The sequence below is a fragment of the Cricetulus griseus genome (assembly GCF_003668045.3).
Source record: "Cricetulus griseus strain 17A/GY chromosome 1 unlocalized genomic scaffold, alternate assembly CriGri-PICRH-1.0 chr1_0, whole genome shotgun sequence".
NCBI lineage: Eukaryota > Metazoa > Chordata > Mammalia > Rodentia > Cricetidae > Cricetulus > Cricetulus griseus.
Window position 1 is genome coordinate 158,897,038 of NW_023276806.1, and position 13,606 is coordinate 158,910,643.

Here is a 13,606-nt window from a genome sequence, read left to right on the forward strand (position 1 = left end):
TGGAGGTCACAGGACAACTTGCTCTAGTTGGGTCTCTCCTTCTATCAGGAGCATCACAGGAATCAGGCTTGGTGGCAAGTGCCTTTACCAAATGTCCCAGCTCAGTGGCCCCATTCCTGGTGGTTGTTTTAAGGGGTTTTGTGTGGTTTCTATTAAGACAAATTTCAAATGTTACATTTCAACAGCCCAAATATGTCTGGATGAGTGTTTCTATTTGTTTTGGGCTTTTTTCTGTGCCTCTAGTAATTTTGTAACTTGTTAAATTTTTTGCTATGTCAAGATATACAGATTTTATGGAATTAAAGTCCTTTTTTCCTTCAAATCCAATTTCACACTCATAATTACAAGCCCATCTCTCAGACAGGCCCAGAAAGTGATATTACTCAAGCCATCCCAATTCTTTGCAGCACTGTTCTCTATGGAAACCACACACTTGTTTTTCTCTAACGGGTAATAAACATTTTATCTTAACCACTAGAGCTACCTTTCCTAGTTTATAGTCATTTTGATTTTTTAAATGGTGATACCCACCTAAGGCAGCTAGCATATAAATTATTTGATTGACCAAATATATTTGCCTAAAGTTTTATAACATGTTTATGACATGCAAAAATTAGAGATTTGAAACAGTTGTAGTGGCACACGCCTTTAATCCCAGCATTTGGGAGGCAGAGGCAGGTGGATCTCTGTGAGTTGCAGGCCAGCTTGGTCTACATGGGAAAATTCAGGACACCCAGGGCTACACAGACCTTATCTCAAAACAAACAAGCAAACAAAAATTTACAAACTATCTTGGGAGCAGGAGGTTGCAAGGGCAGCGGATGGATTCAAAGGGAAAGGAGATGAGAGAAATTGAGATGCATGCTGTGAAACCCACAAAGAATCAACAATTTTTTTTAAACATGAAGAGATTTGACCCCAATGTTTTCTGAGAAGATCTCTTCACCGAATCAGTGGTCATTATTTGGTAAGGATAAAATATGAACGTTTATTACAATCCAACAATAATCATGTCATGGAAACCAACCTGGCTTATTTCTGCCATTAGGGTCTTCCTCAGTCAAGATGCTGTGTACTGCAGTGCACCCGTGCACATCAGCAAAACCTGGGAGTCTGCTGGAAACCCCAAATCTCAAACCCACTCCCTAAGTAGCAAGTTATTGTCTGCCTTCAGCAAGATTTGGGGAGATGTTTCTGCACCTTAGTTTTCAAGCACTGAGGTGGGTGGTTCATTCTCCTTGACTCTGCACAGCTCCAACCTTATCCAACACCTCCCACTGTGACGTCACACCAAAGTGCCATCTTCATTTACCATGTTAATATCACATCATACAACCACGTTCGTTTACATCTAAACAACTCAATTAATTTCCTCATCCTAAGATTCACCATCATGGGCCCTTCTCTTCCCCTTTCTCCCTTGTTCCCTTCTGATTTTCCATGTCTGCTGTCATACAGTCTGTCTCCCTCCATCAGATCAATGGCAAGAGGGCCTATGCTCTCAGCACTGACTTATCACAGTCTAGATTGCCTCTATCAAAGTAGGTGCCTGATAAGTCTATAAGATGCGACTGGCAGGGCATTATTAGTGTCAAAAATACAATGTGTCTGTTTCCTATATTCTCCTGCACATTCCTAGCCATTCATTGCCTTTGAGTATTTGCACTAGGATTCTGTGTAGATCATTTTAACAAACCCTGAACTGAAATCAATTTCCAGAGTTCCACCTAAAGCCTCCAAAGAAGCACCCAACTTACAACTGTGACTACAAAGTAATGAGTTAATATCTTCAAGTCACGTAGGAAAATGCCTCATTATTTCAGTCCCACAAAATTATTGAAAACAATCAAAGGCTTCTAATGCCTCTAAATACAGCTGTTACCTTTAATGATGACGGTGTTCCCGAAACTTTTCTCTTTGGCTTCTTGAGATAGAAATACATCAGGGCAATTTCTAGGTAGGAATCTCTTATCAACCTAAAATGATATGACACTAAATTTAGCTTCACCTTTCTCTTGTACAATCTCTTTGTACTTTTCTCCAACAATTTCTGGGAGAGTGGACAGTAAGAATGGACAAACAAGTGTTCTTTTCCTAACCTATGCATCTTTAGTTCCCAGCTAGTAGGAAATGAGAAGCTCTTGAGAAAGCTCAGCATTCTACTTGGTCTTATATTAACAACATCTCAGGCTATGACTGCTACAAAGCTTAGCAAAGACCTTTCTGGAATATTCCAGTGAAGTAGTCACTTAAGAATTCATAGCAAAAGAAGCCATGCTTGTAAACCAGGCTTCTGTCTACTCTCCTATGCTAATTAAAATGGAAATAGACAGAGAACTTTACAGACAGCAGTAATGGTCATACGGTATATGTTTTATCAAAGGTATCAGTTGATGTCTCTTGGGTCAGTGCTCGTGTCTAATAGTGGCTTCCCATCAATGTTGAGGTCATTTCTGTGCAGAATTAAGTAGACTACTGGTATGGATGGCTACAGAGACTATGTAAATAAATCCTTCTCAACTCATTAATATCCATGGTAGGTTTTTCTAGTTGTAAGACAATTGTCCACAAGAAGTCCCAACAGTCTTTATATTGACACGAGACTAGGTCTAGGTAACAGCTACTTTGTAGCCTAGAATGGCACTATGATAAATGGGAGGCATCTGACCTTTTCCTGTAAAGGAGGCCTTAGGTCAGAGTCAAAAGCAATAAGCTTGGGAAGCAGGTCAGTAAACCTACTGCTGTCTGGACAACCCCAGTGTGTGAGCTCCTGTCATGATGGGATTTCTCTTTCTTGAATCTTCTGTGTACTATCATACAGAACTCAGACCACACAGGAGTAGTTCTGCAAGAATGAAAGGCTCGCCATTACCCTGGGTTCTGATCATTTCTCAGGCTTAATTGAATAGCTTCGAAAAAACTCTCTACTTGTGAAATTGGAGATTTGTCTTCCTTCAGCATTTGGCGCTCTATTCTGCCTGCAAGAAGAAAAAGCATGCATAAAGATGGTTTCCCATTTTTTATAATTTATAACAGAAGAACAAATACTTCATTCTGCTAGCTCTAGAAGATAGACTGTTGCCATCCACTTGTCTGTCTGTCACTGCTTGATGATGGATAAGCTGGGATAAAAGAATTAAAGCTTCCTTCCTCAGGAATGTCTGGAATGCTTTCAATAAAGACACCTTTGGCTTCCCAATACCACTGGCCTTATAGCTTACTTTCTCTGCTCTTTTACTTTGTGATTCCTCTCTTCTAGTATCTCTTTTTCTCTTGCCCTTGTCTGTTTCACAAATACCAAAAACAAAGGGGCTCAGCTGTATCTTCATATTCACTGCAGCAGTATTCATAAGTGCAAAGACAGAATAAGCCTGAGTGTTCTATGAGGCTAAATGGATTTTTTAATGTCACACACACACACACACACACACACACACACACACACACACAATTATCTAGCACATATTAATGTGAGACAGTATGCTAAGCAAAAGAAGCTAGGCACAGAAAGGTAAACACTGTGTGATGTTACCTACATTAATTCATGAATCAGAGAAAGCTCCTCTCATGAAGTAGAAAGAGGAGTGCCAGTTGCTGAAGTATGGGAAACAGGGGAGATCTGATAACAGTTCAGTCAGGATAGATGTGTTCTGTAATCTACTCTACAGCCTCATGATTGTAATTAGTGTACTACATACTTAAAAAGTACTAAGGAATTAGATTCTTAAACAGTATGCCACAAAATAAAATGATATGTTTAGATAAGTTGAATTAGGTAGGTTTAATCACCTCATACTGTATACATATATAGACACATTATACTGTACCATATATATATATATATATATAGTCAATTAATTACAAAGTTTTACACACACACATACACACACACACACACACACACACACACACACAGTGGCCTAGGCTTCACTGGCTGAACTATCTCTTCAGCCTAGTTTTTAAGTCTCAAAAATTAACTTAACTTAACTTTGTGGCTCATACCTTTAATCCCAGCATTCAGGGAAGCAGAGACAAGTGAATCCCTGTGTTTGAGGCCAGCCTGGTCTACAGATTGAGTTCCAGGACAGCCAGAGCTACATCTAGAAACCCTGTCTCAGAAAACCAAATAAAACACAATAAACTTAATGAAAACTAAATCCTTTTTTAAAAAATAGTAAATGCTTGAAAATACTTAAGAAATGATGCCAATGCCCACCCATCACTTGCCTACCAGCAACCAAGGCAACCATAGTGGATGCTATTCTTCAAGTACAAGAACTTAGAGAGCTGTCCTGCAGCAGAAATGCCAGGAAAGCAACTCTTTTAGTCACCATGAGTAAGATGACAGTTTTTGTGTAGCAGGAGTGAAAGGGTGGGAAGCAGGGAGGGTAAAGAGCTCCCTGCTGGGCACACTCATTTGATAGCTGCTGGCATGTGAGATGCTAACTGTCATGTGACATGTCTAGTTCAGTAAATGACAGCAATCATTACACTTTGACTTTCTTACAGAAAAATGGCCACGGTGAAATCATAGGAATGCATTGTCCATAAGTTCTAAAGGCAGGTATTCCACAGTTATTAAACTTTAATGTAATGCTGTCTCTTACTTACAGAAATTAGCCAAAATAGCTAACTAGGTAATAAAATAATGTAAAACACTAATTCATTGTTATCATTTAATAATAAATTATTTTGTTTTAATTAATAATTACAGTTTTTTAAATTATTATTTAGCAAGTATGTGGTTTTAAAACATTTATTTTTATGTTTTTGATATTTTCTTTTATGTGCATAAATGGTTTTCCTGAATGTATACCTATATATCATGAGTAGGCCTGGTACTTGAGAAGGCCAAAAGAGGGCATTAGATTGCCCTGGAATTGAAGCTACAGCCATATGCATGCTGGGAAATGAACCTGGGTCCACTGGAAGAGAAGTCAGTGATCTGAACTGCTGAGCCATCTCTCTGGCCCTAATTTTTAAATTATGTGTATGTGTGTTTGTGTGGATGTATGGGAGCCTGAGTGAAGGTGACCACAGAGGCCAGAAGAGTTTGTTGGATCCCATGGAGCTGGAGTAACAGATGGTAACTCTTAACATGGGTACTGGGCACTAGACTCATGTGCCCTGCAAGAACATCACAGGCTTCTAACTGCTGAGTCATTTCTCCAGCCACACAATATGTGGTGAAGTGGCTGATGTTGACATTAAACCTTATATGAGGAATCAATTAGTAGTAACTTTTTTCTAGATATAACTTAATGGGAGGCTTTCATCAGAAACAGAGACATACAGAGAGGAGTGGTGTGTCTTGTAATTGGCAAGCTCTTTGTAAAGTCTGTGGATTTACAGTGAAGAAATTGATCATTAATAACTCCACAGCTCTGCAAGCTTTATCACTTGTAATGCCAAGTACAACTTACCTTTCTGAAACAGAATTTCTGCTTCCACCTCACACTCCTCCAATGCTGCCACCTTGCAGAGCTTCAGGGCCATCTCAAAGATGTGAAGGGAAGGCAGCCATTTAGTGATGTCCTTCTTCTTGTTTTGGGAATATACCTGCTTGGACAATGTGTGTCCTAAAAGCAAAACAGTGGAGGCAAAACAATAAAGTCTTCAGTGTTTGGAGCAAGCTAAGAAGATAAGGGACTTCTCACTGAATGCTGTGAGTCTTCACAATTCTTGTAGTCAAGAATGTTTTAGACAGCCACATATCCAATATGTCAGGGAACTACAACAATAGTTTGGCTTTGGTAAATCTCCAATTGGTTGTCATATTTTTTAAATCAGCAATGGTCTCCAAGTGTCTCCAGTTCTCAACTTTTCAAGGTGCTTATACAACAACTTCCATGGTCTTTCTTTGTTTCAAAAAATATTTTTAATATTTATTTATTTTACATCCAGACTGCAGTTTCCTCCCCCTCCTCTCTGCTACCCCCCTCCTGCATGCCCCCATCCATTCCTCCATTTCTATTCAGAAAAGGGCAGGCCCATGGACATCAATATCCCATGGCTTATTAAGTTTCAGTAAGACAAAGTACCTCCCCTTTTATTATGTAAAGGGCTGGGCAAGGCAGCCCAGTATGAAGAATAGGGTTCTAAAAGCCAGTAAAAGAGTCAGAGACAGCCCCATGTTTTTAAGAAGAGGCTATTAGCAGAGAAACATCTGGAAGTTGTATATTGTTCACTATTAACACATTTACATATATTAATAGGCAATAATTTTCTTTCTATTAAATCCACTGGTTAGTTATTATGTAATCTTCTGTCATGATAACTGAATAAGAAAGCTCTTTATAGGAAAGGGTTACATGCCATACTCCTTAGGAGTCCTCATCTTTAATGACTGCATGGAAGGATCGTTGAATGGAAGAAATGCTGTTCTATATGTTATCAAAGACTGACATTTATCAAAAAGTATTTCCTACATGTTTAAGTACTGGATATAAATGAGAAAAAGAATACTAAGAGGTAAGCCTTGTTAAATTTCCTACATGTCAGGTACTGTCTCATGAACTCCATAAGAATTGCACCTGTGATTCACAACTCTGAGCAGGCAACATTATTATGCTCATATGACAGAAGACAGAGCAATGACTCAAAGCTGTAAGTAACTTGCCCAGGTCATATGGTAATGATTTGAACATAAAGCAGCCTGTATCCTAATAACTGAATCTTAATAATTAACCAAGAATATAAAGAGCAAGACAAGTAGTTAAAACAACATGAGGCTGGTCACAGGAAAAGAAACTTTAGGGCATTGTAGGAACAGAGTAGAGATCTGGTCCATCTGGATCTTGGAAAGGCCCTAAGAAGCTACCCAGACAGGATGGTTGTCTATTAGGTCAGTGGGTGACAATCTTGCCCACTTCTGTTTCATAAATATAACCTTAAAATGCACTATTTACTAATAGAGGTCATCACAAAGGGAAAAAGAGTAAATAACCAAAGTCCTGTGATTCAGTCTATACCACAGGAGAGACTGCTGAGAAAGCAAGTTACAAGAGCTTTTGTACTTCATAATATTGAAATGTTTTTTCCCCCAGTAAACACCAACTCAAAAAAAAAAAAAAAAGAAAGAACTGTTGTGAAACTGACATTGTTTTGACAGAAAGGAGGCTTGTGGTTTTGTTTTTAAAGGCTGTATTTAATATAATACAGAAGAAAGCAAGCTGTTCAGCTTCAAATGCATCTACCAAGAAGCAACAGTACTGTCATTGCGTGATGACAGACCTTCAAGATGAGTAAGTCAGAAAAGCTGAGAGTAGATTTGATTTTACACAATCTGTGCTTTGAGTGCACACAGAATTCAAATGTCCTAATAATATAGCAAACTGTGGGCTGAAAATATAAGGGAAAAAATGGATTGACTGTGGTCACTGACTGAGCTGCAGGAAGTCTGAGGGGCCAGCTAGATGCGATAATGCCATCAGCAAGGAGACTTGCAAGACAGAGTGATGTATGTAGTGAAATTTGTGTGCCAGTGATGATACTGAGTGTAGCACAAATAATAAAAACCCAGAGACAGATATTGGGGTTAAAGCTGAAGATCAGAGAAGCAAAGGGGCCAGCCACTTCCAATGCTCAGACCGAAGTGGAGATCCACCAATCCTTAGACTGCACTGCTTCACCAAACATCAGAATGCAATCAGCACCTGTCTTCTCCAACCTTTTATTACTCTCCAGTACTGGGATTAAAGGCATGAAATCACCTTTGTGTGAGCTGTTTCTCTTTTAGACTGGATCAATTAAAATAATGTAGTGATATTTTGCTTATAATATAACAAAGCTTACCTGAAGATCAGAGTGCAAAGATAGCCACTCGAGCTAGCCATAGAGGCCAGGCAGTGGTGGCACACACCTTTAATCCCAGCACTCAGGAGACAGAGGCAGATTGATCTCTGTTAGTTCAAGGCCACCCTGGGCTACACAGAATTGATCCAGTCTAATAGAAACAGAGCTCACACAAAGGTGATCCCAGCACTTGGGATCCCATGCTTTTAATTCCAGTACTAGAGGGGAATAAAGGCAGAAGGAGACAGGGACTCGACATTCTGAGGTTTGGTGAAGAGCAGTGCAGTCTGAGGTTCGGTGGATTCTCCCCCTTCAGTCTGAGCGTTGGTAGAGGTGAGTACTCTCTAGTGGCTGGCCACTTTGCTTCTCTGATCTTCAGGCAAGCTTTATATGTTATAACATAAACGAAGTATCACCACAACAGAGATAAGGGGAAGATTCAGGAACGATGATACCTTGAGTATATGCTTGCTGGCCTCCCTTTGCCAGCAGTCCAGTCCTACTACTGATTCTCTTGGCTGAGAAGCTTCTGGTAGAGGAAGCAGGAAGGTCCTAGAAGGTGACAGATTACAACAGAGAGAGCTTCCACCAGCTTTCTGCTCTTTGGGCAAATAAGACCACGAGAAACAGAGGCAGGAAGGAGTATGTCAAAGATCAGAGATGGTATCCTAAAGAGAGTCTAAAAAGGGTGTTTGAGAGTTCCAGAGAAGGGTAGCTGTGGCTGGCTGCCCTCTGGATTTTCCAAGAGGGATCTCACTGTTGGGTCCTTCCCAACTGAAGAACAATAAGCAGACAAAGAATAGCCCAGGAAAGAAGAGCCAGCAGTCATCAAGAGGAATATCAAATGTGGTTTCTAGAAGAGATAGCATGAGTGAGTCTGCTGACCATCTCGTGACTAGGAGTTTACTTCTTGTTTCCCTCCTTCTGATAAGGCCTGAATGTAAGAATGCAAAACATCCACCCATCCTTATTGACAGAGGGGTTTGGGGACATGAACTTCTGACCTGGGTAGTTTTCCACTGTTACTGCTGACTGGTATGTAAGCCTTCCCTCCTTTGTAATAAATGGCATTCTCCTTGCAAGAATGACCCACTGTCTTGTCTTTATTTGAATCCTCAGGCCCCCTTGCCTGTATCTGAAAGAACTGTTGTAGCGCTGGTGCAACATCTGACAAGGGCATGAGTCCTCTACTATGGAGCTCAAAAATGCTGGATGGCTTTTGTTATTTCCATTGGACATTCAAAGGGAAATTAAGACTCTTAAAAGTTGCTATGGAGCCAAGACACAGAGGCAGAACTTGCCCTTCTGACCATCACTGGCACACTGGAACTGCTAGACCTGAAGAACAATAAGCAGACAAAGAATAGCCTGGGAAAGAAGAGCCAGAAACCATCAAGAGGAATATCAAATGTGGTTTCTAGAAGAGATAGCATGAGTGAGATAAAATAGATTGAGGATAGAGTGACACAATTACATACATACATACATACATACATACATACATACATAAATACACACACACACATATAAGCCTACAGAGAAATACAAGTTATCAGCTAATTTTGAGAGGTCAGTGGAAAAAATATTAATTATCAAGAAGATCAATTAGATTATGCTTACATCATAAATCATGAAAATGATAGAATTATAAGAGAAAGATGACAGACTTTCCAGACAAAGCCAAGTATTATCCATACCTATAGTACTTACTATGGTCCCAGCACTGAGCCAGGCATTTTTCTCATTTAATCTTCTGTGAGGTGAGTGGCATGACTATTTCTTGGGTGTTTGTGTTCTCTTCCATTCATATATTGAAAAACCCTCCCGAACAGTGATGATGTCTACATGAAAGATCAAGACCTTGCTTAGTGATTATGAAAGCTGAGCCCTCATGAATGGGCTATGTGAGCTATGTAAGAGCCTGAAGGAACCAGTTTCCCCCTCCCATCGCATCAGGACCAGTTGAGGCCCCAACTGTGATGCAGATGTGCTCTTACTGGACATTAAATCTTGACTTTGGTCTTCCACTTTTCAGAAGAGTTGAGAGCAGCAGATTTCTACTATGTACAAACTACCTAATCTAGGGTAACTTAGGGCAAGTGGGTTACAAAGGCCTTGGTTCTGAAATGAGAGAACTACAAAGAAGTTAAATGACCCTCGAGATTTTCACTTAGGTATCCAACCCCAAAGAAGGAACAGAGAAAGCAAATGAGCAATAATTATGCAAGAAGAAACCTTCCCCAGTTAGAAAGAAACTGTCCTGCAGATACTAAGGGCTCAGTGAATTTCTAGGAAAAGAAAGAGGAAAAATGTACCTAAACATGTGTTGGTGAATTTCTTCTACTACAGAGATAAAATAAATCTAACAAGATTTGGGGAAGGGAGGACAGATTTCTTGTCAAAAGAAAATAAAAGACTAATACTACAGTTCTCATTTGAAACATTGAGACTATGAAAAATGAAATAGCATCTACAAAACCCCAGAGAAAAGACCACACTTGCTGGACTGATACAATATATCAGTTGCCTGTCATGGTGAAGAAAAAGGTATTTGTAAAAACCCATGCTCCAGGGAGCATCATTTGGATTTTTAGGTGGGGAAAGCACTGGGGTTGGGATATTCAATTAACAATCACATAGCACAACAGAGTCTGGGAAACAAGAGACAGATGAAAAGACAAGGAGGGAGAAGGTACCAGTATTATTTATTTATTTATTTATTTATTCAAGACAAGACTTCTCTGTGTAACCGCCCTAGCTGTCCTGGAACTAGCTCTGTAGATCAGGATGGCCTTGAATTCTCAGAGATCTACCTGCCTCTGACTCCTGAGTGCTGGGATTAAAGGTGTGTGCCAACACTGCCTGGTGGTACCAGTATTTTCTCAGTGGTAAGAGGCCTATTATTAAATGTTATGAGTTACAAATACAATGTCTCTAAGAGAAACAAGAAAAAAAAATAGTTTAAAGAAAAAAATCCCCATTATTTAGCCTGGACCACATCACAGGAAGCCTTTCATGCCACAATAAGTAGAGAACACTAATATAAGAGATGGCCTATGGAGACATAAGACTTCATGGTGATTAAGAAACCAGGGAAAGGGAAGAAAAGCAAAGGGCCTGAGGATCTATAAGTTGAAAAAACTAAGTGCCAAGTAGGTGTGGGTGATGTAAACATTACCAGGTACTGGGTGGCCCATATAGGCAAGACTGGAAAAGAACACTTTGGAGTTGTAATTGAGCCTTGGTCAATCAACAGTGATTTCTCTCATCTAAAACCAGAGTTACTGGGAATCAAGGGAAGAACAGAGGGAGTGGAATCAATCCATCCTATAAGAGCCCAGATGTCCAGCAATCAAAAGAGATAGGGTGCTTAAGGACAGGTGATTGTTTTATTTGTCTGTCTGGGTTCTTATGATTAATATTTAAACATATTAACATACCAAAGCTCAAAAAGAAAAAGTGATTCCAGCAATCAGATTGTAGATGATCTGGAAGGGAAAGAAGGAAGCTCTGAAGCCAGGGTCTTGGGAGGCAGATACCACCTGAGAGCCAGAGTAAGGCCAAGAAGCTGGGACTGGGGTAAGGACAGGCTTCTCTCCCAGGACAGGAGTCAGAACAGGACAACTGGATTAGTAGCCAGGCTGACTAGAGAGGTTTCCCAAAGCACCAAGCCTGCAAAGATCAGTAGACCTGCACACCTTTCTTTACACTGCCAAAAACAACCACAGCACTTGTTCTAACAGAAGAGCCACTGCTTAGCATGCATCATGGGGAGACATGGAAACACCTTGATTCATAAAAATGCATACTCTGACAATCCCCACATTTACAGGACACAGAATGTTGCTTAAAATGATACAAGTTATTAGAGCTTTGGGAAAAAAAGAACACCATTATCATCAACACATTAAGATAATGTTTTTTTCATAAGCATTGTTTTTTAGGGACACGGGTACTTAACAGCATCAGTGATAACCAGAAGACATAATACACTGCTCTATATGCCTCTCAAAAATCTTTCTCAATTTGACATAAATGTAAAATAACTACTTGTAATTTAGAGAACAAATAAGTGGTGTATTATTAGGAATACACTCATACTTTGTGTTTCTGTGACTTTTTCAATAAAGTAGACTGTGAAAATAATCTTGTTACAAAGATCGAACAGCTGAATAAAACGCAATAGTACAAAGCAAATAGTTTCGCATATTCTAACTACTGTAACCAATATCCTAACTTGATTTGTACATGAAGTTCATCCTTATACCACAGAGTCTAGCACATGGTAAGTGACTAAAACCTATTTAAGCACGCAGAGCCTGGGCATTCATAATACTGGCTCTTCAAGTCATGATAGCCTATTTGAAAAGCAACTAAAAACATCTGTGGCACTCTTGGAAGCTGGGTGTTTAAATATCCTTACCAATTCTCAGTTTTACTTTTGCCAGTAAGATGACATGAGGAAGGTAGATGTTTTTCAAAGGCTGTTGAGGATTCGCAAAGTCAGCATCTGATAGAGGGAATTTGATGGTCTCTCCAAAAGTTAGCATCTAGAAGAGAAACAGTGGAGTCAGTGTCACTGGGATAGAGAAGAAAAATGGCAGAAAAGTCCATTCCCAAGTTTGTACCAATTGAAGGCATTGCTACCTGTGCAATAAGGATGCTGTGGGCTTGATTCAAGAAAATTAATTTGTCGTCTTTTGAAGATGCATCCTTGAATTTCTCAGCTTTCGTTAAGTCATCCATTAGAAGGAGGCTTCTCACCAGGGTTAACCAAGATGGAGGAGAAAGGAACTCATTTCCATCCAGCAAATTAATTATTTCCTGTTGAGAGAAAATGACTGTGTTCTCCAGTTCATTGTTGAGCTATGGCCATGGAGCCAGGTGCACATTCAATAGGGATGAGAATCCCTCCTTTTGATCAACTGGGATCTTCCCTCAACATACATATGGAGACTGCACTGACTCCTTTACCTGGAGATTTCCTATGATGTCTGCCTTTAAGTGCTTTTCCTGAAGACCCAGGATCACAGCTTGCATCAGGAGCTCGGCCAGTATCTCCATGTCATCCGCACTTTTGGCCTCCATGCACACTTCATTGATGAGGCTCAGGCAGTCCGTCATGTCATTCTCTGATGCATGAGAAAGCAAAGATTTGTGTAGAATGTCCCGGATGATCAAAGATAAGAGGACATTAAAATGGAAAATGAAGAGAATCACTCGAAACACAGAGCAGGGAAGTGTTATAATATGGGTCAAAGCACTTTAGTCCAGTGCTATGGAAGTAATGTTATTACATGAAATAATTCCATTTGGGAGGTAGATAGAGACATGAAAATAGGCAGGTATACAACTGGGCATTTATCAGTCACTGTGGGAGCTACTGTTTATACATGCCACGCTGTTATCTAGACTACAACTGCTATCACCTTCAGTCTGGCTTAAGTCCAATAAGATGGAGGTAGGTTACCTCCACCTTCTGGAGAGGAAAGGGAAATTCAGAGCCATGGGAGACTGGCTGGAGGAAGACTTGGCAAGGAGGGGACAGGTTCACATTGGAAACCTATGTTTGTGGCTTGTCAGCTCTATGCTTAGACCAATCTTGTATTTTTTTTTAATTAAATCAGTAATATATGTGCCACTTGCTCTGGTACAGAGGACTGAGAGTGGTCACTATTTTTGTTTAACAACCTGTATTTTAAATTCTGGAAAGAGTGCAAGCTAGAAGGTTGTGAAAATTATCAGCCATACCCCAATAAAAAGCCTGCCCCCCATGTCAAATTAACCACACTGAAAACATTAGTTAAGAAAG

The 13,606-nt window shown here is 39.9% G+C and overlaps 1 protein-coding gene across 1 annotated transcript in view; it reads right to left on the bottom strand.

Moving 5' to 3' along the window:
- Positions 1–13,606, bottom strand: part of Cfap54 (cilia and flagella associated protein 54) — a 293,678-nt gene that overhangs the window by 83,615 nt on the left and 196,457 nt on the right. The window contains 6 exon segments of the mRNA XM_035451711.1: positions 1,883–1,976; positions 2,873–2,978; positions 5,424–5,579; positions 12,218–12,344; positions 12,442–12,618; positions 12,769–12,926. Coding sequence (XP_035307602.1) covers positions 1,883–1,976; positions 2,873–2,978; positions 5,424–5,579; positions 12,218–12,344; positions 12,442–12,618; positions 12,769–12,926 — 818 coding nt within the window.